This window comes from Cervus canadensis, chromosome 17 (assembly GCF_019320065.1).
Source record: "Cervus canadensis isolate Bull #8, Minnesota chromosome 17, ASM1932006v1, whole genome shotgun sequence".
In the NCBI taxonomy this organism is placed as follows: Eukaryota; Metazoa; Chordata; class Mammalia; order Artiodactyla; family Cervidae; genus Cervus; species Cervus canadensis.
Genome location: NC_057402.1, coordinates 47424281 through 47452143, shown reverse-complemented (window position 1 = coordinate 47452143; position 27863 = coordinate 47424281). Strand labels below are relative to the sequence as shown.

Below are 27863 nucleotides of genomic sequence, written 5' to 3'. Positions count from 1 at the left end.
CTTTGGCAAAGCCCTGCCATCGCCCCCCCATCCCACACTGCACCCCACCCTGGGGCCTCCCGCGGCTCTGAAAGCTGCCTAGGTTCACCAAGTTTCTAACAGCTCCTCCAACCCACCATTCCAGTGGCAAAGAAAATGGAAACTGCCACAGGGGAAAACCAGCCGCCTCCCCCTGTTTTCCTGGAGCTGGAAAGGAGCAAAGGCAGGCGTGAAGGAAGCCACTGCGCAGGCTCCCAGGGGCCCCTCACCTGGCAGCAACTAAGGCCCTGGGCTGCATGGCTCTGAAGCAGGAGAACTATGGGGAACAGTCCTGACCCCTCCAGTGGGTCTCCAGCCCAAGCCCCCCAGCAGCCTCCTCCCTCTCTGCAGCCAGGACAGGTGACACAGAATGCTGGGGTTCAGCGAGGGCTGAGGGTGGCGGCAGCAACCAGCCCAAGTCTAAGCCCATTGAGTGAGTGAAAGTCACTCAGTGGTGTCTGACTCTTTGCGACCTTATGGACTACGCAGTCCAAGGAATTCTCCAGGCCAGAATACTGCAGTGGGTAGCCTTTCCTTTCTCCAGGAGATCTTCCCAACCCAGGGATCCAACCCAGGCCTCCCGCATTGCGGGCAGATTCTTTACCAGCTGAGCCACAGGGAAGCCCAAGAATACTGGAGTGGGTAGCCTATCCCTTCTCCAGAGGATCTTCCCAACCCAGAAATCGAACGAGGGTCTCCTGCATTGCAGGCGGAAGCCCATTTCGACGGAGCAATGATGAACCACAGTGAGCATTCAGGGGGTGATATAAATATATTTTGGAAGCTGCCTGTGTACTCTGGGGTAAAGAACCAGCACAGGGGGCTCCCCGCCTTCCCTGCGCTCACCCGCCTCCTCCCCCATCACTCCACAGACCCACCCCACCCCACCTTCTACCTCTTTCTAGGCTTCAGGATGAGAGTCAAGAGGGGTCTGTGGGGAGTGGGTGGGGATGAGGGGGAAGTCTCGGGGGTCAGGAGTGCAGCATCATGCCTCAGGCTGTTCTCTCCAGCCTGAGGCCTCAGGACCAGTTTATTCCTCCAGGTCCCTGGGGGTGTGGGGTGTGGGAGCAGCTCAGAAAGGACACGGGGGCTGGACCTGGGGACCTGGAGAGGCACAGGTCACCCACGCTCCGTACTTTGCCCTTCCCTGTCCATCCCAGACCTAGTCAGCTCCCACCGTGACTAAGAAAACGGGATGCCTTGAGGACTGGGTGCCAGAGACCCCTGGGAGGGGGCGAGGGAAGAGGAGGGAGGGAGAGGTGACTGGGAGGGAGACACTGCCTGCCCCCAGGTCAGCTACAATCAGAAGGGCAGGCGGAGGAGGCAGCAGGTCCACGGAAAGAAGCAGCCGCCCCAGGGCCCTTCCGGTCACTGCGGCTGGGCCTACCACTAGCAGCCCAGCAGCTCCACACGCAGGGTGATGCGGTTGTGCCAGGCCACGGGCTGGATGCGCACGAAGCGAGCCTGGAACGCCATCTCAAACATGTTCTTCTTGTGGGAATTATTGTCCATGTTACCAGGGAAAATCTGGAGGCAGAGGAGGTGTCAGGAGGCCCCCAGAGCCAGCCCTCCTCCCCCTCAGACCCCAAGGTCTGACTCGCAGGGCACCCCTGGAGTGAGGAAGGCAGGACAGCTGGACACACACTCACCTTGCTTTCTTTGGCCCCCGGGTCCTTGTACTCAGTCCAGGTCACACCATCATCACCGTAGGCCACCTTGTAGGCAGCCACATACTGAATGTGGCCAAAGTCTCGGGCACCCTGGGTGATGATGCCAGTCACTCGCTTCTGGGAGCCCAGGTCAATCTACAAGGGGGAAAAAAAAATCAATTCCGTCTTCTCCGCTTGCACCATCTCCAGTAAGGTGGGAAAAAGCACACATACATGCTGGGGCATACATTCTAGTTTTGGGGAAATTACTTCATTTGGCAGAGCCTCAGTTTCCCCATCAATCAAATGGGCATAAATAATTCCACCAACTTTGTCAAGCACTTCACTGCAACAAAGGTCAGATTTCAGAGCCTGGCCCCAAGCAACCCCTGTAGGATGGAAACAGGGGCAGAGAGGCCATAGTCTATAGAGACATGAACTGCTCATGAGGCCCTGCAGGCTGTCCAGAGCCTGATATTGGTCCTGGGGGATTCCAAACGCAGGCAGCTTCTCATGGAACCCAGTCCCCCAGGCTAATGTGCTCCTTGGGGCCTAGAGACACCACCACCCTCCTGCCCCCAAGTCCAACCTGGGGAGCCTGCCAGCTGACCAGAGGCAGATGGTGCTCAGTAAGATCCAGGCTACAAACCCATCTCACTGCCAACCAGAAGGGGAGCCCCAGGCAAGTCCTCGCCCTGCCAGGACCCGGCTTCCTCAGAGATAAGAGAGGATGCTCTGGTTCTCCACGACTCTCCTGAGCTTCCCAGCTGCAGTGAAGTCCAAGGGCCATCACGCGGTGTGCTCTCAGCGAGTGAGAGAGCATCCTCTGAGAGCAGGCACAGGAAGCCCGACATGTCCCTCCTCCATCCTGCCCTGCTGGCCCTGGGCTCAGCCTTATTACCCTGTGGCAGCCACTGGAGGTGGCCCCACCTCTACACACACACACTCATCACCCGGGGCTGAGAGCCTTGACAGAAGCAGCTCTGAGCTCCTCCACCATCCCCCCACTCAAGTTACAGAACCAGCAGAAAGGTGGGAACACAAGAGGAAGAAAAGAGCAAAGTCGAACACAAACAAGTCTCAAAGAAACTCCCTCTTGGCAAGCAGAAGCCAGGGTTGGTCCAGGGTCATAGATCCCACAGCCCCACCCAACCCCAGCCCTGCATCCCCGGAGGAGCCTGACCCACCTGCAGCCACTCAGAGGCACTGTTGGTCTGGGCGGTCCAGGCGTTGAACTTGCCCTGATTATCCAGTCGTGCGTAGTAGGGAAACCAGCTAAAGGCACTCAGGCCCCAGGTTTTGTAGTAGCTGGAGGCTGTGATCTGCTTGTTGGGGATGGTATTATCCTTCAGGCCTAGGGGTTCAGCGCATCCTGCCAACAAGGAGGTGGGGGGTGGGGGGCTGTCACCCAGATCTGGGATCCAAAGCCTCCCCCAGTAGGTGTGAGAGTGAAGCAGTGAAGGGAAAAGAACTCTGGCTTCTGACAAGCCTCTGGCATCCTCTTGGACAAAACACAGAAGCTCCTTCAGGCTTCCCTGGTGGCTCAGTGGTAAAGAATCTGCCTGGCAATGCAGGAGACAAAGGTTCGATCCCTGGTCCAGGAAGATCCCACATGCCACGGAGCAACTAAGCCCGTGCACCATGACTATTGAGCTCTGGAGCCGCAACTACTGAAGCCCATGCACACCTGTGCTCCACAACGAGAAGCCACTGCAGTGAGAAGCCCGTGCACCACAGTTAGAGAGTAGCCCTCGGCTGCAGCAACTAGAGAAAAGCCCACGCAGCAATGAAGACCCAGAACAGCCAAGAGAATAAAATTACACTTAAAAACCATTAAAAAACAAAAGAACAATCTCCTTCCACCTTTTAGAGCCAACTAACTGGTCTAAATAATTTCTTGCTGACAGCCCGACCCACACCTCAGCTCAGTTCCCGCCCCACGCCCCTCAGATGCTCTGTACAGATCACCCAGTACTCTTCTCCCTCTGCACCAGGGCAGGGCCGTGATCCACCACCTCTCACCCTCCTTCAAAGCCTGACTCAGACCCCTCCTCCAAGAAGCCTGCCCTGACCACCTCACTCAGGTGGGACTCCTCTCCCCTCTGGACTCACAGCACTTCCTGTCGTTCCTACCGTACGGCTGCGATTCCTACCGCCAAGTCCTGGAGTAACTAATAATAACCATCTCACTGACTCAGTGCTGACTTCAGTCACTTAATCCACCATACAAAAACCGGAATCAACAGGATATTAGCAACCCCATTCCACGGATGAGAAAACTGAGGCTAAAAGCCATGAAGCACTGTCCCCAGGTCTCTCTGACACACACCACACACACACACAGAGCGAGTCACCACGCCACACGTGACACTGTCTTCACCACTCCTGCACCCTCAGAGCTGGGAAGGCCTGCCTGGTGATGACCCAGTGATGAATAGCACAGCATTCCTGCTCCCCAGCAGGTGGAAGCTAACAAGTCAGAACTCCTGAGGCTCAGGAACGACCATGTCTCCCGGCCCCACAGCCCCTCCCAAAGGGTTTACACATTCACTACTCTGCTGCTATCTGACGTGCCTGAGAGGGTTGCCTGAGAAGCTGGCCTTGGGTTCACTCAGGCCTGCTCCAAACATTCAGGAATGTGCCGGGCTGTTTTGTCCTCTCATCTGCACCTGCAGGAGACCAGAACGGCTGGGGATGGGCAGGAGACAAACTCCCATGAGGGGACTTCCCTGGTGGTCCAGTGGCTAAGACTCCACACTCCCAGTGTCAGGAGGCCCAGGTTCGATCCTTGGCCAGGAAACTAGACCCCATAATGCCGAAACTAAGAGTTCACATGCTGCAACTGAGACCTGGTGTAGCCAAATAAATAAATATCTTAAAAAAAAAAATTCCCAAGAGAACAACAGGTATGTCTCACACATGTCAGAATCTTCACTGCACAACTGACTGTCTGTCCCTTTGCAGAATCTGGGGTAAGACTTGCAAATCCATGGTGCCATCTGGGAGCAGACTATAGTACACGGTGCTTTACATCTCCCCAGATGCTGGTGACCTTGCCAGTAAAGACATTTGCCTTCAGACGGTGCCGACGCTGATCAATCACACCATCTCTTTGTGATGGTGATGCATCAGGTAACCTTCAGCCTCTCCCATGAAGACAGGCTGATGGGCTGGGAGCTGGCTCATCCCAAAGCTTCAGACCTGGAAGGCCAAGGAGCTGGCATAAACCTGGAGCGCTCTGGAGAGGAGCCAAGGCATCATTTGATCATGGTGCACCCTTCTACACCCCATCTGCTTCCAGCATGACATTTCCCCATCATTACGGGCCCTCTCCCCAGAAGTCAGACAGCCTTCCATATAAAAGAGAACTGGCAGGGCACCACGCAGAGCTCAGCTCCACCACCCCCTGTGTGAGCTTGGGGAAGCCTCCTCCCCACTCTGGTCCTCAGACTCCCCATCTAGGTACCAGAGCAGTGTTTCTCATAGATCAGTGGAAGTGAAATGAAGTGTTAGCCACTCGGTCATATCTGACTTTTTGCGACCCCATGGACTATAGACCACCAATCTCCTCTTTCCATGGGATTCTCCAGGCAAGAATATTGGAGTGAGATGCATTCCCTTCTTCGGGGATCTTCCCAATCCAGGGATCGAACCCAGGTGTCTTGCATTGCAGGCAGATTCTTCACCATCTGAACCAGAATACTGATGGTTTTCAGATCACTGGTGCATGCGTGCGAGCTAAGTCACTTCAGTCATATCTGACTGTGCAATCCCATGTACTATAGTCCCTCCAGGATCCTCTATCCATGGGATTCTCCAGGCAAGAATACTGGAGTGGGTTGCCATGCCCTTCTCCAGGGGATCTTCCCAACCCAGGGATCGAACCCTTGTCTCATGTCTCCTGCATTGACAGGTGGGTTCTTTACCACTAGTGCCACCTGGGAAGCCCTTAGATCACTGAGGGACCCTGCTAATACAGGGATTCTGTCTCAGAAGGTCTAGGGTGGGGCTGGAAGTTTACAAGCTTCCAAGTGATGCTCATTCTGCCGGGCCATGGAGCTCACTTGGAGTAGAAGACACTCATCCACCCAACCCACTGGCTGCGCCACCCTGACCCAAGCCGCCTCATCTCCACACGTCTCCCCCTCGCTCACAATGCCCCCTGCCTCCATTCTCCCTACACAGCCTGAGGGGTCCCTTCTGGACCCAACTCTAACCACGCCTATCAGCACCCCCGCAACAATGGCTGCCTGTTGTTCTGAGGACGAAGGCCTGAATCCTTAAAATGATCCACACGGTCCCTGCCTGGTCCATCTCTGCCCATCGCCCACCAAGCCATCCTTCATTTTCTAGGCTCCAGCCCCACTGGCCTCCCTTCTACCCTTCAACATGTCCCAAGGGCTTTGCACTCACCAATTCCTGACCTGGGATGCCCTTTCCAAGTTCTTCACATGGCCTGATCTGCATTATTCAAGCTTCTACTCAAAGGCCATCCCAACAGGGCAGTCCCCATGCCCTTCCCTCTCTTCACCCCAAGTCACCATCGTCACATCTCCTGCTAATTTTTCCTTTATCATTCTTACTGCTATCTGACCTTTCTTTTATATTTGCTTCTTGTCTCACATCAGACTCTCTCATTAGAACCCAACAGCCTTACTCCCTAGAGCCAGACACTCAGAAGGAGCTTAATAAATACCTTAATAAATATCTACTGAGTTAAATAACTAATCAATTCACCAAGGAGACTGTGTCTGCTGGTAAAGAGGAATCTAGTGCAGGGCATGCCCAGAAATGCCCAGATCTCAGTCCCACAGACGTGCACACATGTATACACACACGCACACACCAATACTCTCTCCAGCCAACCCAAATCCCTACAAGGGAAAGGAGATTGGTCCAATCCTTAAGGAAAATAAACAAGTCAGCTTCACCTCCTCCCCTTGCCAAACACACCCTCTCTTGGCCTTAGAAGGAGCCAGTTGTGACATGAGAGGCTCAGGTCAGCAACTTTAAACAGGCAAGGGCTTCGGACTACGACAGCAAGTAGTGAGGGACACCAGGGAGAGGAGCCCATGGTTTGAGTCCCCAGACCTGTTCTGTCCTTTACCAATTGCTTAAATTTTCTTTCAGCAAAAGCAGAGTCTTTAACTCCCCAAAACAATTAGGTTCAAAAGGCAGTGACCCTGGGAGCAAAAATAAACTGAGTTTACTTCATGCTTTAAAAAAAGAATAACCCCAGACAGGCACTGAACTCAGCACTGAGTGGTTTGGGGTGGTAACTGAAATGCAATAACAGAAAGAGGATCCACAGTGGGGAAGGAGGTGCAAAGGGTAGGCCCTGGGTTAAGAAAAGAAAGGCAGAGAGCCATCTCTGCTCTGCAAGCTCTGCCTAGAGGCCCTGCAGTTCTGCCGGCAGCCAGCAGGTGGCACTGTCGCTGAAAAGAGAGAAAAATATCCAGACCTCAGGGAGAAAACAAGGCTGGACTGAGCTGGGCAGAGACAATGCCCTCAGCCCAACCCCTGTACCCTGATCTCTCCAGAAACAGCGACAAGAAGCACCATCTCCAGCCCTATCACCCTCCAAGTCCCGAAATATTTCTCCTGAATGCAGATTATAGGTTTGGGAGGGAGAAACCGTGGATGAGTGGGTGTCAAAGCCCAGGAATTCAGACCAAGTTTTAATGCCTACCAGCTGTGTGCCCTTGATAAACAATTTATCTGGGCCTCACTTTCCTCCTTCATTCATTCACTCATTAATCAGTATTTATTGAGCGCCTATGATGAAGGCTCTATTCTATGCACTGGGAATGCAGCAGTGAACAAAACAAACTCCCTGCCCTGGTAGAACTGACATCTGCAAAACAGAACCAACGCTAAATGTTCTAGAAGCTCGAGGTACCTATCAGAGTACGTGAAAATATTTTGAAAACTGAGGTGGTATCTTTTTTTTCCTCTTTGTTGTCATTTGCTATTTAGTTGCTAAGTCATCTCTGACTCTTTGCAACCCCATGGACTGTAGCCCGTCAGACTTCTCTATCCACAGGATTTCCCAGGCAAGAATACTGGAGTAGGTTGCCATTTCCTCCTGCAGGGGATCTTCCCGACCCAGGGGTCAAACCCGGCTCTCCTACATTGCAGGCGGATTCTTTATCACTGAGCCGCAGAAGTCCTTTTTTCCTCTTACCAACCAGCAAAGAGTAAGCACCTGGGCAGGACTGCTTAAGGCCTGGTGATCCTTCTGTGTGAGCTCAGGTTCCTGGGCCTTGCTGCCTGCCTACCCAACTCCTCGCCGTGGCTGAGAAAGGAGGGGACAGGGACAGCCATCTCTGAGGATGGCAGAGCCACTGGCACTCACCATTCCACTCACAGCCAAGGAGCTCAAAGCGGAGGGTGCAGCCCCGGTGGCAGATGATGGGCACCAGTCTCACATACTGTACCTCCAAGGGGGTATCAAACATGTTGATCTTCAGGCCACTGTTGTTCACATTACCCATAAATATCTAGGAGGGAAGAGGCAGATTGGAGGAGTGGGTCAGTGCGGGCAGTCCCGCTTCCTGGGGTGGTCTCTCCCCCACTTCCACTTTGGGCCAGGAGACAGAGGTGTGCATAGCAGAGCTGGCAGGAGTTCCCCGTTCCTCCAGACAGCCCACAGCCCTCAACAGATTCCCTTTTTCATACCTTCTTTGGTCACCATGGGGCGTAGGTGTAAATCCTCATCTTTCACCCAGGACCACCTATGATCTACAGGGCGCCTCTATGCAAATTAGGAAAAGGTACTCCTCTCTCAAAAGACTTTATAACAACAATTTTCCCACAGACAGAAGTACACTGAGGTCTACATTGTGAATGATGCTAAGTAGTAGCCCTTGAGCAGTGCACAACCCATACAACTGTACATGGTATCCCTGAAGGCTATAAATGCATCCCATCTCCACCACTACAGCCACCCTCAACAAGTCATTGAAACTTCTTGAGTCTCATTATTCTTATCTATGGGCTTCCCTAGTGGCTCAGTGGTAAAGAATCCACCTGCCAATGCAGGAGAAGTGGGTTCGGTCCCTGAGTTGGGAAGATCCCTTGGAGAAGGAAATGGCTACCCACTCCAGTATTCTTACCTGGGAAACCCCATAGACAGAGGAGCCCAGCAGGCTACAGGCCATGGGGCCGCACGAGTCAGACACGACTGAGCAACTAAAAACAATTCTTATATCTGTAATATGGACCTATTACTTGTAAATCAGAGCACAGACACAATCTGGGCTTCCCAATTTCTGTGAGCCAAGATACACCTGAAAGCCCACCTTATGGTTCATCATCCCGGGTACCCTCGCCTCCTTGGGAGCCCTCAAACAGCACTGAGCCCCAGGGGTTGCTGACCACAGCCCTTCTTCAGGGTTCCCAACAAACCTCACCTTATCTCCTGACTGCCCTTCTCCTGACCGCCCTGCAACCTGGATGAACTTGAATCGGCGCCCATCGGTGCTGTAGGCCACTTTGAAAGTCTTCAGGTACTCAGCACTCCCTGCGCGGCTGGCCCCCTGGGTCACCACGCCCGTCACCCGCATCTTCCGCATCAGGTTCACCTGGACCAGGGCAGGCAGGACAGAACCCTATCTCCCGGGTTCTTCCTACCCTCGTCACTCCCCCAATCAGGACAAAGAAGCAGGGGCTTTCTCATCTGGCCGTCTCCAGGCTCTGGACCCAGTGCTCAGGACACAGGGACAAGATTCCAGGGACTTCCCTGGTGGTCCAGGGGTTAAGAATCTGCCTTCCAGTGCAGGAGGTATGGGCTCCATCCCTGCTCTGGTTGGAGAACTAGATTCCACATGGCTTGTGGCCAAAAAAACCAAGACATAAAACAAAAGCAATATTGTAACAAATTCAATAAAGTCTTAAAAAAAAAAAAATGGACCAGCTTCCAGAGCCTGCAAACATTGCAAACAGTCTCTCTAACAGCCTAGTATTCACTCCCTTCATCCCGCCCACCCACTCCAGGCCCCCAGAGCAGCCCTCCACTTAAAGATACTTCACCTGTGGGAACCGGCTACCTTGTTACCTGGACCCCAGTTCTGAACCCTCCCATGGTGTTCCCCCCAACGTAGGCACCCACAATCTCCCATCACACCACCTTCACTCCTAACATATCACCCATCCCTGGGCCACCCCTTCCATACCTGGATCCAGGGGTTTCTGTCGTAGTTGCTGGATGTCCACGCGTTGACGATGCCCGTGTGGTGCAGGCGGGCCAGCTCCGGGGCCCAGCGCTGCAAACCCATGAAGCCCAAGTGCATGGATGAGGCAGAGATCTGGGAGTTGGCAATGGCACCCGTCTGCATGCCCAGCGGCGAGGTGCAACCTGAGGGGGAGAAGGGCAGTCAGAGGGCCACCCACGCAGGCGGGGCCCAGAAGACACGAGAACAAGACAGTTGTGGCCTCTGCTGAGGACCCAGAGGACCCAGAGCAGAGACCATGAAAGGACAACGAGGGCCAAGGAGGAGGTGCGGAAACAAAGCGCACAGTGAGGAACAGAGGGGCCGGGCAGAGTCGTGAAGGGGTTTGGGACACTGGGCTGCTAGAAGGTTCCAGGCGAGGCCCACATGTCACGACTGGCAGCTGGAGTCCCCCACCAGGCTGCAGGAGGTGGTCTCTCTTTTACAGGACATCAAGCAGCAATTATTCTAACACAGGGGGTGGGCTGGTGAGCACATACCAGTATGACCTCCTGTCCTCCTCCATGTCCCGCCACATCCAGCCCAGCCCCCTGGCCCCCCAGGAGGACGGCTTTGTAAGAAGGGCCCCTCAGACGGCAGCGAACAGTCCCTACACTGCACATAAAGCACTGAGCACATGTGCCTGGAGTTTTCTAGACTCTCACTGGCAGGAGTTTTCTGAATGGAGTGTGAGTGCCATTGTTTACTCTGGTACCCTTTGGGCCTTCTAACTACTGGTCCTGACCGGCCATCAGGACAACCCCCCTGGCCAAGGCCCATCGCCTTCACCAGCAATGTGGTCTTCGGGGGCCAAGCCTGGACCTCGGGTCCCAAGCAGAGAACCCGGGAGAGATCCACTTGTCTTCCAGCCAAGCTCGGTGTATGACCCTTTCACAGGGAGACAGAGGCACAAGCGAGGCCATGTGGCCGAGATCAGAGCCAGCCGCTGGCTAAACGGAGATCCGAACTCACATCTGTTCTGTCCTCAGCCCTCACATCCACACCCAGCGGGCCCCAAACATGCCTGCGGGGTCCTTATGGGCTCCAAAGACACACACCACATAACAAGTAGGGGGGGCAACAGAGGGCCCTATGGGGGGGCGGGGCAGTTCCTCGCCCTTTGTGGTCGCTGCCACATCCAGCCTGGGACAGACCCCAAGCCGAGAAGCAGAAGCAGGCAAGATGAGTAATTCGCACTCAGGCACACCCAGGGTTACCTGGGCTCTGGCACAGTAATTAGTGGGCCCACCTGGCTCCACCCAGGGCTCCCAGCGGCCTTGGCAAATGCCCACCACCCCCCACATTCCTCTACCCAGCGTCTCAGACACGTTGGTCTCAGCCCTAGGCACAGGGCCTCGGGGCCTGTCTCCTCTGAGGTGAAGGGTAAGCAGGCACTTACCTGGTCTCCCCGGGGAGCTGGCTCCCACCCGGCTGGCCCAGCCCTTTCTCCTTTCCCTGGAGACCGCCCCCGTATCTGCCCAGAGCAGGACACTGCCCCCTGCTCACCCGCTCAGGGACAGACCCCCTGGGCTGCAGATATCAGGCACCGCCTCCCTCACCCCATCCAGCCCTGGGCCTAGATTCGCCCACCCGATGGCAGGTGAGGAACAGTCCCGGCTTGTGGGAGGAAGCTCAGCTAGGCCAGGAGCGAGGACGGCATGGACAGACGCCACTGGCAAGGTTTGCTGGGCACCCGCCAGGGCCGATCTGCGGCTGGGTGGATAACCAAGCGAGCCAGGCTGGTCAGCCCCTCTGCACACTCCGGGCCTCTGACCGCCTGGCTGTGAGCGGACGGCCCAGGCTGCCCAGGCCTCTCCCTCCTCTCTGAGCTTCGCGAGGAGGCCAGAGGTCACACTTGGGCCAGCACTGTCAGACCCTCAGGATCAAACCTTATTAACTGACTCCCTGGGCCCCAAAAGATTAAGAATGTGTTGGTTTTCCCTTCTCGGTAGAAAAATCCCAGGACTTAACTCTAAGGCTGTATGTCTTGTTTGTGGTGACAGAAAATAACACTCCCACGACCTCTGGGGTCACCCCCACCCCTCACTCCCCTGCAGGGACATCAGGCCTGGCCAGCAGTCCCAGGAGAGAGAACCAGGCAGGAAGAAGCCTGGGGAGGGACAGAGTCGCTCCCTGCCTCCCCAGTCCAAAGTAACTGAGCTCTGCCCTGCTCCAAATCCACCCGGAGGAGACCCTGATGCACAAGGAAGGCCAGCATGTGGCCTGAGCCACCAGGCCTGTGGTACAGGGTGTGCCCCTCGGAGCAGGCACCCCTGGATACTCACTGCTCTCACAGTGGGTGCCCATGAATCCAACAGGGCACCTGCAGATGTACTCGGTGAAGACATCCCCTCGGAGGCCGTGGTCAATTTCCTGGCACTCAGCATCATTGTGACAGGGGTTTGGGGAACAGGGACCTGGGGAGGAAGCAGGTAAGACGGGCAGGTGGTCAAGAAGGAGCTGGAGACAGGCAACGACAGACAGGCCAAGCCCCAAAGGACCCTCCACCCAAATTCGCCCCACTGCCTGCCAGTGCCCCCCAGCTCCTCCCTCACCCCTCTCAATCTGCCCGATGGGGCCTGGGCCAGCCTGGAGCCAAGAAGGGTCACGTGGAGGTGAGTCAGCCCAAGTGAAGGAAGCACCCAGCTTTCCAAGTGACCTGGGAGCTTCCAGGAAAAGGGCAGCGAACAACGGGAGGGGTGCTGGGGACCACTGCCCACAGCGGGACAAGCTAGGCCAGCAGCCTGGGCTGCAGCTGGGGAGCTGGTGGGGAGCAGCAGGCACGGCCCAGGACAGGTACCGTGCTCCGTCTCGTTGCATAGGAGGCCCGTGAAGCCTTTGGGGCAGAGGCAGTAGAAGGGGGGTTTTCTGTCCTCGTTCAACAAGCAGGTCCCACCATTCAGGCACTGGCTGGAGTCACAGAAGTCACCTGCAATGCCAGTTCTGGGTTAGGAACAGTCATTCATTGAGTAAATATTGGGGGGAGGGAGGGGTTTGGGCAACTACCAGGTATACATTCTGGGCCCCTAAGACAGATGCAGTCTGGGTCTCAAGAAGCCAGAAGAGGGACATCCCTGGTGGTCCAGTGGCTGAGACTCCACACTCCCAATGCAGGGGGCCTGGGTTCAATCCCTGGTCAGGCAACTAGATCCCACATGCCTCAACTAAGAGTTTGCATGCTGCAATTAAGACTGAAGATCCTGCATGCCACAACTAAGACCAGATACAGCCAACTAAGCAAATACCTATTTAAAAAAAAAAATAAGAAGTCAGAGGAAAGTGGTGGTGACCTACAAGTCACCAGGTAATGAGGAGGCACCATGAGCTCTGCTGTGTGAGGGGCCAAGGGAGGATGGTTTCTGCCAGAAAGCTGGAAGGTTCAGAGGTAGGGACATTTGCGCTGGCTAAAAGTCACAGTGGGATGGTGCCCGGCTGGGGAATGAGGAAAGAAGTTTCCAAAAAGAAGCAGAAGCCCAGAGCACATGGTATGCTGCAGAACAAGAATAAAGACATTGCTGAAAAGGGAGGTTGGGGGTGGGGGGACCTTACGAATGACAAGTGGAGACTCTTCATCCTGCAGAACAAGGGCTCTTAACCCTTCTTTAGCATCCCCACCACTGGCCACCAGGAAAAAGTCAGAGGTTCACAAGCATGAGGTGGGATTGGGGAAGCCATTTCCTAGATGGTGAGGGAGAATGTCAAGAAAAGGCCTTGTGCTGAGATGTGGATGGGCTGCCGGGGTGGAGAAGTGGCTCAGAAGTATACAAAGATTCCTCTGGCTCTGCATGGAAATGTGACTGAGCAGGTGAGAGAGGAGACCAGGAAAGCATCAAGGATGCTGCCACAGGCCTCCTGGTAAAAGACCAAGTCAGGCTGAGAGGTAAGGAGGAAGGTGGATTTGAGAAACACTGGACAACAACAAGAGGTGGGAAGAGGGCTGGAGAGGACTTCACAGATTCTATCTGGGGGCCTAGGTGACAAATGTTAGCCTGTCCCCAGTGCTTTGACTTGGGTGGACTTCAGCCCATTAGGTCAGCCAGACCTTCAGAGCATCTTCTAGTTGATCTTTGCATCCCAGAAGGGCTGCCCCAGACCCCACACCCCTACGCATCACTTGGGGTGAGACATGAGAAACCTTTTTTCCTCCCTGCAGAGTCACACCATCCCAGGCTGGAGGGCCCCCCTGAAACCCCAAAGCCCTGGAGAGCTGGGCGGGGGCTCAAAGGGAACACCGTTAATGAGCGGTGGGGGCCTCAGGAGCTTAAGGCGGCTCCCAATGAGCCATTAGTCATTGGCTTTAAATAGCAGGTTAATCCCCTCCCTGACCTGACAGGCGGCAGGCACTGCCTCAGCAGAGGCTTGAGAATGGCCAGAGCCTTGGGCTCCTGCCGGCAAAATCTGACTCCCCTCTGTCCCCCTCCCAAAGGGCGCTCTCCCTGCAGAGCTCCAGGGCAAAGCAGAGGAGGGGGAAAGAGGAAGAGAAAGGTGTTCCCTACCTGCCAGGCGCCTGACCCACTCACGGCGCCTCGCAGCTGTGGAGCTTCCTCCTTCCCGCTTAAGCTGGGTCTCCAAAATCACCTTTGGGATTTCAGGGTCCTGCCTTCTCTGGGAGATCTCCCCAGGGACATTTTGCCAGGGCTCAGGCTGTGGGGCCAGGGGAGGCGAGGCAAGGGACTTTTAAGACCCAGCCATCTCTCTGTGTCTCCAAGAGACTTCAAGTGGCTTTAAGGCTTCCACTCCAGTTGTGGGGAGGGGGGAGGGGGCAGGCTGGCACCGGATGACAGAGCCGGGGCTCAGCCATGACCCTCCCACCCCAACGTATTTCATCAATCTTATTTCTAGGAAGAAAGGATGGAAGCGGTGCCTGAAGAGTCTTTGCCATATCCCGCTCACCCCATGGGCACCCTTTCCTCAGCCCGTGGTGTGGGGCATCGCCCATCCCCATCACCAGCCTGCTGGAGGCCCAGCTCTCAGCAGGATGCGTCCTAGGCAGGGGAGGAGGGCCAAGAAAGATAAAGCGGCAGGCCAAGGCCATACGGAGAGAGGGGAGTTAGGAGCCGCCATCTCCGGTCGGAGCCCTTTTCCGAATCCCTCTCTAGGCTCCTCGCCCCCTCCTGAGTTCCTCCCACCCCCAACCCAGCCCCAAGCCTATCCAGTCCTCTGGCTCCCTAGCCAGCCCCTCGCTTATCTGACCAAATACCTATTTTTAAACGGAGGATAAAATCCCAATGAACAGACCAGCCGCCGGCATGGCCTGGGAGGGAGTTTCCAGGTAAAGTTGCCTGGAAAAGATTTATCAATACAAGAGTCCTAGAAACTTCCTGGTGGAAGGAGCGCAGAAGCACTATGTTAGTCGCTCAGTCGTGTCCGACTCTGCGACCCCATGGACTGTAACCCGCCAGGAGCCTCCGGCCATGGCATTCTCCGGGCAAGAGTACTGGGCTGGGTTGCCATTTCTTCTTCCAGGGGATCTTCCCTACCCAGAGATTGAACCCGGGTCTCCCGCATTGCGGACAGATTCTTTACCGTCTGAGCTATGAGGGATGTGGCCTCATTTTACAGATGGGAAAAGAGAGGCCCCACACAGCGGATTCCTTTGTTCTGTGTAAGCCACTTCCCTGGGGGAGGCTGGGCTGTCACCCCGTGTCCCGAGCCCCCGCCCAACGCTCAAGCCTCGAGCACCGGCCAAACCCCCACCCCCAGCAGAAGAGGCCGAGAGCATCCCCGCCGCCCGCCCGGGCGCAACCGGAGAGGTCGCCCCTCGGCTCAGCTCCGGCTCTTGGACCAAGTTTGTAAACAGCGGAGGCAGAGGGAGGGCGCGGCGGCGAACTTCCGAGCGGCGCGGAGAGGAGGGGCGAGGGCGAGAGGGCGGTGCGATCGACTCACCGGAGAAGGCGAAGAGTCCGGAGGCGCAGAAGAGCGCGCCGCAGAGCGCGGCCAGCAGACGGGGACACGGCATGGTGTGGGGACGAGGGCGCGGGACCCGGCGCTCGGCGGTTCAGACCCGGGGGCTCGCACTCCTGCTCCTGGACGGGAATAAATCAGGCAGCGCAGCACCTCCCACCGGGCCACGTGCTCCGCCCAGGCCCGCCAGAGGCGGGCTCGGGGCGGGGCTCCGCGGACTGGGGAGGGGCTGGGAGGAGCCGGGGGTCCGCGGCCGCCCACTTCAGTCCGAGCCACGCCCTGCATCCCGCCGGGTGCGAGTGACCAGGCCTGGAGTTCCGAGTCGTCTGAGAAGTAAAGGGCTCAGGAGTTGTCTGTTTTTTGCTTTTTGGTTTTGTTTTAACTTCTTAGGCTTAAGAAAAGATGCTAAACCTTATTCATTGTAAGAAAAACCCAGATTACAAGGACGGGTACCATTTTCATTTATCAGATTGGCAAGCATCAAATTAGTAGCGCACTGTGAGTGCGAGGCTCTCGGGAACAGGCTCAAGCATGCATTGCTGGAGAATGTAAATTGGTTCAACTTCCCCAGAGAGCTGTGCGGTAATATCTATCAACATGACAAAGGCTGAGACCGGAAGACCTAGCAATTCCCCGTAAAGGAATTCATTCTGCCGAAACTCTCACGCATAAAATGACATGTACACAACAAAGATAGCATAGCATATCATAGCATCATCCTTTGAAATGGTAAGAGACTTTAAAAAAAAAAAAAAGAATCATCAGCATATTTTTCTGTAAAGGGCCAGGTAGAAAATACTTCAGGATTTTCACGCTATAAAGTCCCTGAGGCAACTGTTCACCTCTGCCCTTCCTTGTAGCAGGAAAACATCTCAGTGTTCCAGGAAATGAAATTAACACGGTGGTTGTTTAAGGGGGCAGAAACTAGAGTGTCAGGGTCGAAACAGACTTGCTTGTCACGGTTGAATTTTTCCTAAATAATTATTTTTTATCATATGCAGGTATTGCCTATTTTCGGGGGTAAAAATATTTTAATAATAGTGTTCTCATCCGACCAGCCACACACAAACACAAAAGAGAGCAGCCAGATATCTCCCCTACCAGCTATGTTGATACCTAGGTTCAGACTAGTCAGACTTAACTACTGGCAGGAGACCCTTCTTAAAACCACTCAGAAGGAAAAACACTACACTTACATGATCAACTCGGTAGCCACAGAAAAAGCATTTGGTAAAAATCCAGTACCCTTCATGATTTTGTTGTTGCTTAGTCACCAAGTTGTGTTGGGCTCTTTTGCAACGTATGGAGTATAGCCCTCCAGGCTTCTCTGTCCATGGAGTGGGCTGTTGTTTCCATCTCCAGGGGGTCCTCCCGACTCAGGGATCAAACCTGATCAGGGATCAAATCTCCTACATTGGCAGGGGGATTCTTTACCTCTGAGCCACTAGGGAAGCCCGGAAATGAACAATACAAAAATGGATTAATAATTAAGAAAACAATTTCATTCACAGTAGCATCAAAAAAGAATAAAATACTTACAAATAAATTTAACAGAAGAAGTAGAAGACTTGTATACTGAATACTAACCAACATTGAAAGAAATTAAAGAAGACTTAAATGTAAACACATCAAAAAAGAATAAAATACTTACAAATAAATTTAACAGAAGAAGTAGAAGACTTGTATACTGAATACTAACAAACATTGAAAGAAATTAAAGAAGACTTAAATAAATGTAAACATTTTTGTTCATGAATTGGAAGACATATTGTTAAGATTTGTTAAGATGGCAGTACTCTCCAAACTGATTGACAAGTTGAACACAACTTCTATAAAAATTCCAACCGTCTTTTTTTTTGCAGAAATTGAAAGCTGATCCTAGAATTCAGGTAGAAACAGAAGGGACCTAGAATGATCAAAACAATCTTAGTAGGGGAAGAACAAAGTTGTAAGACTCATACTTCACAATTTTAAAACCTGCTCCAACACAACTGTAATCAAGACTGTGTGGGAACTCTGGTGGACCAGCGGCTAAGACTCCACACCCCCAACAGGGGAGGGGAGGTGGGGGCTTGTCAGGGAACTGGATCCCAAAAGCTTCAACTAAGAGCCCACATGCCTCAACTAATATCTGGAACTGCCAAATAAATATTTTTTTTAATTAAAAAAAACACCATGTGGTACTGGCATAAGGAAAGATACATAGATCGATGGAATAGAACTGAGAGTCCAGAAATAAAGTCATACATCTATGGTCAATTGATTTTCAACGAGTGCCAAGATAATTCAGTAGAAAAGAATAGTCTGGGAATATCCCTGGTGGTCCCGTGGTTAGGACTCAGCATTTTCACTACCATGGGTCCAGGTTTGATCCCTGGTCAGGAGACTGGAATCCCACAAGACATGTGGTACAGCCCAAAAAAGAGTAGTCTTTTCACCAAATCGTGCTGGAACAACTGGATAGACACAAAAGAATAAAGTTGGACTCCCACATACTTTATACAAAAGACTAACTCGAAAGAGATCAAAGAACTAACTGTAAGAGTTAAAACTATAAAACTTGTAAAATGAAACAGGCATAAATCTTTATGATCTTGGATCAGGTAGTGGATTTTTAGACATGACACCTAAAACATAAGCAACTAAAGGAAAAAATAGATCCATAGGACTGCATCAACATTTAAAACTTTTATACTCCAAAGGACACTTTCAAAAAGATCTTTTCAACCCACGGAATCGGAAGAATTAAATGCAAGTCATTTGTAAGGATCTAATATCAAGAATATATAAATAATTCAGAATTTAACAGAAGGACAAATCAGTTTTTAAATGGGAAAAGAATTTGAATGGATATTTCTCCAAAGAAGATAAACAAATGGAAGATATACATGAAAAGATGCTTTAAGTCATCAGAAAAATGGAAGTCAAAATCAAAATCACGTGAGGGACTTCCCTGGTGGTCCAGTGGCTAAGACTCCTCACTGTCAATGCAGGGGGCCTGGGGTCGATCCCTGGTCAGGGAACTAGATCCCACCTGCTGCTTCAAAGATCCCATGTACTGCAACTAAGACCCAGTGCAGCTAAATAAGTAAATAAGAATTGGGAAAAAAAAAAAAAACACATGAGATACCACTTCACATACCCATTACGATGGCTATAATCAAAAAGTCATATGATAATAAATGCTAGTGAGGATATAGGGAGATTGGAACCCTCACACATTACTGATGGGCTTGTAAGATGGTACAGCCTCTGGGGAAAACAGTTTGGCAGTTTCCCAAAAAGTTTAACACAGAGTTACCATAGGACCCAGCAATTCTACTCCTAAGTACATACACAAAAGAACTGAAGACAAGTTCATACAAAAACTTACACATGAATGTTCCTGACTCATTATCAACAGCCCACAATTGAAAACAATTCAAATGTCTATCAACTGATGAATATATAAACCGACTGGTATAGCCACTCAATGAACCATTACTCAGCCATAAAAATGAATGAAGTACTGATCACTGCTGCAACATGGATGAAACTTGAAAACATTATGCTAACTGAAAGATAGTTCATGGGTACAAGGTTTCTTTTAGGGGTGATGAACATGTTCTGAAATTAGCAGTGATGGTTGTACAACCTTGAGAGTATACTAAAACCACTGTACATTTTTAAAGGGTGAATTTTATGTTCTGTGAATTATATCTCAATAAAAAGGAAATACAGCTCTTCAGAAATCCCACCTAAGGGAATCCCCTAGTGGCCCAGTGGTTAGGACTCAGTGCTTTCACTGTGAGGGCCTGAGTTCGATTCCTGGTCAGGGAACTAAAATCCCACAAGCTGTATGGCACAGCCAGAAAAGAGAAGAAAAATGAAATCCCACCTCAGATAACAGATCGAGAGGGCTGTGAGTACATCATCCTTGCTGGTTAATGCCACAAACCCCAGCAGAACCAAAGTTCCTGATCACCCTCACTGACTTTCTGCCACCCACCTGGTACAAATGCAGAGCTACCAACTTAAGTTACATGTCGTCATCAAGTCATTCAACAATCATTTATTGAGTACCAACTGTGGGCAGCAATCAAGCTGGAAATGGTGGCTGCACACTGCCATCAACTGGGAAGCTTTTAAAACATACAGATGACCAGGCCACATTTCCACATAATTACATTAGAATCCCTGGGGTGGAGCCTGGGAATCAGTATTCTTAAAGTTCCCCCAGTTAAAGCTCATGCGCAGTGAGAATGGAAACCACTGGCTCCACTCACTGAGGACAGAGACAAAAGACCTGGGCCTTGAGATCTGGAGCTGAGAGAGGGTTTAACAAGTGAGACAGGGCCAGAGAGGAAGGGGCTTTTCTTTTATGATCTGCCCCTTTTGGACTTCAGTGGGATGGTATCTCCTTGGCCTGAACACTTTCTTACCCAGTACTAGATGATTTCAGGTCTTAGTGCTACAAAGACAGCACAACAATATGACATGTTTCGAATAAAGGAGGACAAGTTTAGCTCGGGTGACCCGGAAAGACCTCTTTAAAAAGGTGACTTTCGGGACTTTCCTGGTAGTCCAGTGGCTAAAGACTCCATGCTCCCAACACAGGGGGCCTGGGTTCAATCCCTGGTCAAGGAACTAGATCCCACATGCCGCAACTAAGAGTTCGAATGTCAAAACTAAGACCCAGGGCAGCCAAATAAATAAATACTTTAAAAAAATAAAAAATAAAAAAAAATAAAAAATAAAAAGGTGACTTTCACACTGATCCTGAATAAGAAGCCAGCCTTACCAGGATCTGAAGAAGCAAAAGCTCTGAGAAAGGAACAGAGCAGAGAGCTCAGATATTAACCCCAATATATACACCAATTTGATCAACTGAATTTTGAAGGTGCCAGGGCAATACCTGGCAAAGGATAGGTTTTTCAACTAAGGGTACTGGAAGAATCAGATGACTGCATGCCCAAAAGAAAATAAAAACAAAATTAAACTGTAATCTTATATAAAACTTAACTCAAAAAGGATCATAGAAATAACTCTATACCAGAAAACTATAGAACGTCTGGAAGAAAGTCTGCGTAACTTCTCTTTGGGTGATGAGCTTGAAATACTGTACTAAAAGCAGGGTCCGTGAAAGAAAAATGGACAAACTGGACTTCATGAAAGAAAACTTTTTGCTCTGCAATAACATTGTTAAGAGAAATAAAGACAAACCACACACTAAGAAAACGTCTGCAAATCACATATCTTATAAAGAACATATATCCAGAATAAAGAACTCTTAAAACTCAAAAATAAGAAAATATACAATCCAGTTTGTTAAATAGGCAAAAGACCTAAACTGACAAAGAAGATAGTGAAAGCCTCTCAGTCATGTCCAGCTCTTTGTGACCCCATGGCCTGTACAGTCCATGGAATTTTCTAGGCCAGAATACTGGAATGGGTAGCCTTTCCCTTCTCCAGGGGATCTCCCCAACCCAGGGATCGAACCCAGGCTTGAGGCAGATTCTTTACCCAAATCTGAGCCACAAGGGAAGCCCAAGAATACTGGAGTGAGTAGCCTATTCCTTCTCCAGTGGATCTTCCTGACCCAGGAATCAAACCAGGGTTTCCTGCATTGCAGGCAGATTCTTTACCAACTGAGCTATCAGGGAAGCCCAACAAAGAAGATAAGTGGATGGCAAATAAGCATAAGAAGAGATGCTCAAAGTGATTTTTCACTAAGAAAATAAAAATGCAAACAACTATTTAATATTGCTGCAGACCTATAGAATGGCCAAAATCCAAAAAAATAAAAAACAAACTTGATCACCCCAAATACTTATTGACAGCAATGCAGAGCAATAGGAACCCTCATTCACTGCCCATGAGGATGGAAGATGGTGCAGTCATTTTGGAAGACAATTTGGTGGTTTCTTATAAAATTTAACATAGACTTATGACACACAGGCAGTTACACTCGAGATGTGTATCCAAGTGAATTAAAACATATGTTAACATGGAAACCTGTACACAAATGTTTACAGCAGCTTCATTCATAGTCATTAAAAACTGGAGGACTTCCCTGGTGGTCCAGTGGTTAAAAATCCACCTGTTAATGCAGAGGACATGGGTTCGATCCCTGGTCCAGGAAGATTCCACATGCCCCAGGGCAACTAACCACAACTTCTGAAGCCCACATGCCCTAAAGCCTGTGCTCTGCAACTAGAGAAACCATCTCAATAAGAAGCTCATGCACCACAATGAAGAGTAGCCCTCGCTTGCAGCAACTAGAGAAAGCCCAGGCACAGCAATGAAGACCCAACACAGACAAAATAAATAAATAAATTTTTTTTAGAAACTGGAAGCAACAAAGATGTCTTTTAATCAATGAATTGGCAAATTGTAGTGTAACCATATGATGGCATACTTATCTGTGAAAAAATTACTGAGATAGTGATTCATATGGCAACATGGATGAATCTTAAATGCATTTTGCTAAGATAGAGAAAACAGACCTAAAAAGCTACATGTTTTATGATTTCATTCACATAACATTCTGGGAAAAGTAAAACTATAGGGATGAAGAATGGATGAGTGGTTGCCAGGGGTTTGGGGAAGCAGGAGTGGTTAACCGCAAAGGGCAAGCTTGGGGGAATTTTTGGGTGATGGAATATTCTGTATAACACTGGAGTGCTAGATACGTGATGCTACCCAATTTAGCCAAATCCACAGACTTCACAACACAAAAAGTGAACTTTATTAACATAGACAAATACTTAAAAGTCAGCCAGGATGGCTGGGGAACCCCAGACTGTGACAGAAGAGTCTAACTTGATTGCAAATGTATGACAAACCTCAGTGCAAGCAGTTGGTGGGGGAGGCGGGAAGGGGAGTGGAGAGGAACTGACATAAGCAGCTTAGGAAAACAGTGTTTTGACTGGAAACTATAAGGCTGAGGACAAACGGAATTCCGCATAATCCCCAAAAGCTAGTCAGTAAAGGCAGTAAAGTTGTTTTTCATGGAGTTTCAGGTTAACATGTGCATATATGTGCTCAGTTGTTCAGTCATGTCCAACTCTTAGCAACCCAAGAACTGTGGCCTGCAGGCTCCTCTGTTCATGGGATTTCCCAGGCAAGAATACTGGAATGGGTTGCCATTTCCTCCTCCAGGGGATCCTCCAGACCCAGGGACCTGCATCTTCTGCACTGGCAGGCAGATTCTTTACCACTAAGCCACCTGGGAAGCCTCCTGTATGCATGTATACTGGGGCTTAAACAAGTGAGTAAATGGATGGTTGATGATAGGACTCAGATTTCTCACTGTTGGAGAAAGAAGTTGTAGATAAGCAAGAAAGGAGGTTGGAATAATCCACATAGTACTAGATTAATCAGAGATACTAGTATGACTTCAAATTCAACTTAACCTAGATACAGATGAATGGGTACAGAAATAATTATAGATATGCGTGTATACAAGAGTCATAATGTTGTTGTAGTTCAGTTGCTAAGTCATGTCCAACTGTTTCGTGACCCCATCAACTGTAGCCTACCAGGCTCTTCTGTCTATGGAATTTTCCAGGCAAGAATACTAGAGTGGGTTGTCATTTCCTTCTCCAAAGAGTTATGTTTATTTCCTAGCTCTGTCTGCTGAGAAGGCCTAGAAACAGTGACACCCCAGTAGCAATGAGCACCTTAGTGCTCAGACCTTCGTCTCTAATACCAGTCTCCAACAAAAGGGATGAGAGTGCTTTGGAGAAATTCAGTATCACGGTAATCCAAGCCTTTGCTCCAATCAGTAATGGTGAAGAAGCTGAAGCTGAACAGTTCTATGAAGACCTACAAGACCTTTTAGAACTAACACCCAAAAAAAAGACGTCCTTTTCATTATAGGGGACTAGAATGAAAAAGTAGGAAGTCAAGAAACACCTGGAGTAACAGGCAAATTTGGCCTTGGAGTAGTGGAATGAAGCAGGGCAAAGGCTAATAGAGTTTTGCCGAGAGAATGCACTGGTCAGAGCAAACACCCTCTTCCAACAACACAAGAGAAGACTCTACACATGGACATCACCAGATGATCAACACCAAAATCAGATTGATTATATTCTTTGCAGCCAAAGATGGAGAAGCTCTATACAGTCAGCAAAAACAAGACTGGGAGCTGACTGTGGCTCAGATCATGAACTCCTTATTGCCAAATTCAGACTTAAATTGAAGAAAATAGGGGAAACCACTAGACCATTCAGGTATGACCTAAATCAAATCCCTTATGATTTTACAGTGGAAGTGAGAAATAGATTTAAGGGACTAGATCTGATAGACAGAGAGCCTGAAGAACTATGGACAGAGGTTTATGACATTGTGTAGGAGACAGGGATCAAGACCATCCCCATGGAAAAGAAATGCAAAAAGGCAAAATGGTTGTCTGAGGAGGCCTTACAAATAGCTGTGAAAAGAAGAGAAGCGAAAAGCAAAGGAGAAAAGGAAAGATATTCCCGTTTGAATGCAGAGTTCCAAAGAATAGCCAGGAGAGATAAGAAAGCCTTCCTCAGCGATCAATGCAAAGAAATAGAGGAAAACTACAGAATGGGGAAGACTAGAGATCTCTTCAAGAAAATTAGAGATACCAAGGGAACATTTCATGCAAAGATGGGCTCCATAAAGGACAGAAATGGTATGGACCTAACAGAAGCAGAAGATATTAAGAAGTGGTGGCAAGAATACACAGAAGGACTGTACAAAAAAGATGTACATGACCCAGACAATCACAATGGTGTGATCACTTACCTAGAGCCAGACACCCTGGAATGCGAAGTCAAGTGGGCCTTAGAAAGCATCACTACGAACAAAGCTAGTGGAGGTGATGGAATTCCAGTTGAGCTATTTCGAATCCTGAAAGATGATGCTATGAAAGTGCTGCACTCAATATGCCAGCAAATTTGGAAAACTCAGCAGTGGCCAGAGGACTGGAAAAGGTCCGTTTTCATTCCAATCCCAAAGAAAGGCAATGCCAAAGAATGTTCAAACTGCCGCACAATTGCACTCATCTCACATGCTAGTAAAGTAATGCTCAAAATTCTCCAAGCCAGCCTTCAGCAATACGTGAACCGTGAACTTCCAGATGTTCAAGCTGGTTTTAGAAAAGGCAGAAGAACCAGAGATAAAATTGCCAACATCCACTGGATCATCAAAAAAGCAAGAGAGTTCCAGAGAAACATCTACTTCTCCTTTATTGATTATGCCAAAGCCTTTGTGTGGATCACAATAACTGTGGAAAATGCTTCAAGAGATGGGAATACCAGAAAACCTGACCTGCCTCTTGAGAAACCTGTATGCAGGTCAGGAAGCAACAGTTAGAACTGGACGTGGAACAACAGATTGGTTCCAAATAGGAAAAGGAGTACATCAAGGCTGTATATTGTCACCCTGCTTGTTTAACTTACATGCAGAGTACATCATGAGAAGCGCTGGGCTGGAAGAAGCACAAGCTGGAATCAAGATTGCTGGGAGAAATATCAATAACCTCAGATATGCAGATGACACCACCCTTATGGCAGAAAGGGAAGAGGAACTAAAAAGCTTCTTGATGAAAGTGAAAGAGGAGAGTGAAAATATTGGCTTAAAGCTCAACATTCAGAAAACTAAGATCATGGCATCTGGTCCCATCATTTCATGGGAAATAGATGGGGAAACAGTGGAAACAGTGTCAGACTTTATTTTTTTGGGCTCCAAAATCACTGCAGATGGTGATTGCAGCCATGAAATTAAAAGACGCTTGCTCCTTGGAAGGAAAGTTATGACCAACCTTTTTAATAGCATATTAAAAAGCAGAGACATTACTTTGCCAACAAAGGTCCGTCTAGTCAAGGCTATGGTTTTTCCAGTGGTCATGTATGGATGTGAGAGGTGGACTGTGAAGAAAGCTGAGCACCGAAGAATTGATGCTTTTGAACTATGGTGTTGGAGAAGACTCTTGAGAGTCCCTTGGACTGCAAGGAGATCCAACCAGTCCATCCTAAAGATCAGTCCTGGGTGTTCATTGGAAGGACTGATGCTGAAGCTGAAACTCCAATACTTTGGCCACCTCATGCGAAGAGTTGACTCATTGGAAAAGACCCTGATGCTGGGATGGATTGGGGGCAGGAGAAGGGGACGACAGAGGATGAGATGGCTGGATGGCATCACCGACTCGATGGACATGAGTCTGAGTAAACTCCGGGAGTTGGTGATGGACAGGGAGGCCTGGCATGCTGCGGTTCATGGGGTCGCAAAGCGTTGGACACGACTGAGCGACTGAACTGAACTGAGGGCAGGAAGGATATAAGAAGAGCCTGGAGCATCCAGAAAGTGCTCAAAAAGAAAACAGTGCTCTCCAATGATAGCTGCTATGTTTGCATTGGGAAACAGATTGAGTTGTTGCAGGGGTGAGTCCCTGTGGCTGGAGGGATTCAAGCAAAAAGCATGAGTCAGGAGGAGGGTATATGAGAGGCACAGTCACTATCTCTAAGATGCTGGTTTATGATTATGTATTTGTCAACACTGCCCAACTCCATTGATGTGGAGAGGAAGGAAGCATTTGTCTAGTCCAGCCATTCCTCTCCTGCCCTCCAGCATCTGTGAAAGCAGGCGGGGCTGGAGCAGAACAGCACGGCAGTCCCAAGCTCACGCTCCTTAGATGCACACCCCCTTTCCCAGACCAGATGCTCCAAGCACACATCATGATCTGTGAGCAAACATCCCAGCCCAGGGACTGAACAACCTCCTTTTGTTTTTCAGCCAAAGGCCAAGGGCCGGCAATGGGGAATAAACATGCTTTCAGTTTAAAAATGTAAAAGTGTTTTCTCGCTGAAACCAAAAGGTGGGCCAAATTCTGAGGTTCCTTTATATGATTTTCCTTACCTCTGAACACTATCCTCACTAATTTCCCTGGCAACTCCCTCCACCCTCACTAATTTCTCCTTCTCTGAACTCCTGAAGCCCTGATGCTCAGAACAGCCAATGGTCTCCTGTTCACAGTTCCTGGCACCCTGAGATGCCTCCCCACCTGGTTTGTCTGCTCCTCTGAGAGACAGTTGGGTGTTGCACAGAGAGATTTAGACCCGAGACCTGGATTTGAGCCCCAGCTTCCCATCTTACCTGCCTGGTACCTCGACCAAAGCTGCTAACCAGGCACATTAATCTTCATTCAAAGTCTGCTTCCTTTTCTCCCCGGGAGGTTAGTGTCATGCAGGGAGGTTGCCTCGCCGGCCCAGAGCAGTCCTCAGAGTCAGCATCTGGTGTGGAAAAGAAATACCACCACACCTGGGTCGGGGATTTGATCTGCAGAGCAGAAAGGGGACACGGAAGAAATGCCTTAGAAAGATCTATTTTTGTAGGGCTCTGTTCAAAGCCTTTTTAATGGGGCCAGCTGGACATCTGGACAAGCCATCTCCTGCCTGAGTCCAGAGCAAGGCCATTTCCGGGAAGAACATCAAGTCCTTTCTTAGAAATTGAACTCGGGGAGGAATGAAGCCAGAGCTCCAGGTTGGGCAGGGTTGAAGAGTGGTTAGTAAACCACAGGCCCAGGAGGGTTTGTCACAGACTAACCCCCACCCCCCCACTCGCCCACCCAACACTCTCTCATCCTCCAGCTGGAAGGGTCTCCCTTTAAGGATATGGGTGCCTTGTTTATGCAGAGATCTCAGCCCTGTCTTCTTTCTCTTACTACTGCCTCCTTTTCAAGCCAGCAGCCCCAGGAGAACTTGTCAGACACTCATTTTGCCATTTCCCCCAAGAAATAGTCAACCCTCTTGTCAAAAAGAAAAAAGAGACAACAACAATGAAAATTAAAGTTTCAAAATGGAATTACTTATGTTAAAACCCCTCCTTAGCAAACCAAGACTTAATACCTAACCCAACTGCAATTACAGCCTCCCCCAGGAATGTAATCTTTAACCAGCTTGAAATTACCTGGTCAGCACTAATGAGATATTCTGCCTCGTAGGTCCCTTCTGTTCCCCTCAGGAAGGTGACCCTGCCTGAAACAATGCATCTTTTTGCTCATAATTTCCTTTTTCTGCCCCCTCTCTGTCTTTAGAAATCTTTCATTTTTTCCAGTTTGGTGGAGCTCCTTTCT

At 50.1% G+C, this 27863-nt stretch overlaps 1 protein-coding gene across 3 annotated transcripts; it reads right to left on the bottom strand.

Moving 5' to 3' along the window:
• Positions 1–771: 771 nt before the first annotated feature.
• On the bottom strand, positions 772–26901 carry MFGE8 (milk fat globule EGF and factor V/VIII domain containing). Of its 3 annotated transcripts, XM_043489947.1 has the most exons (10): positions 26885–26901; positions 15764–15903; positions 12678–12806; positions 12163–12294; positions 9842–10023; positions 9080–9250; positions 8023–8167; positions 2855–3039; positions 1668–1823; positions 772–1545 (listed from the first exon to the last, which is right to left on the bottom strand). In XM_043489947.1, exons 2-10 carry the CDS (start codon positions 15834–15836, stop codon positions 1408–1410), a joined length of 1311 nt encoding a protein of 436 aa, XP_043345882.1. In that variant the 5' UTR covers positions 15837–15903; positions 26885–26901; the 3' UTR covers positions 772–1407. The 3 variants fall into 3 exon arrangements, with proteins under 3 accessions (XP_043345882.1, XP_043345881.1, XP_043345883.1); XM_043489946.1 differs by lacking the exon at positions 26885–26901 and having other exon boundaries at positions 15764–15948; XM_043489948.1 differs by lacking the exons at positions 12678–12806; positions 26885–26901 and having other exon boundaries at positions 15764–15949.
• Between the last annotated feature and the right edge of the window lie 962 nt (positions 26902–27863).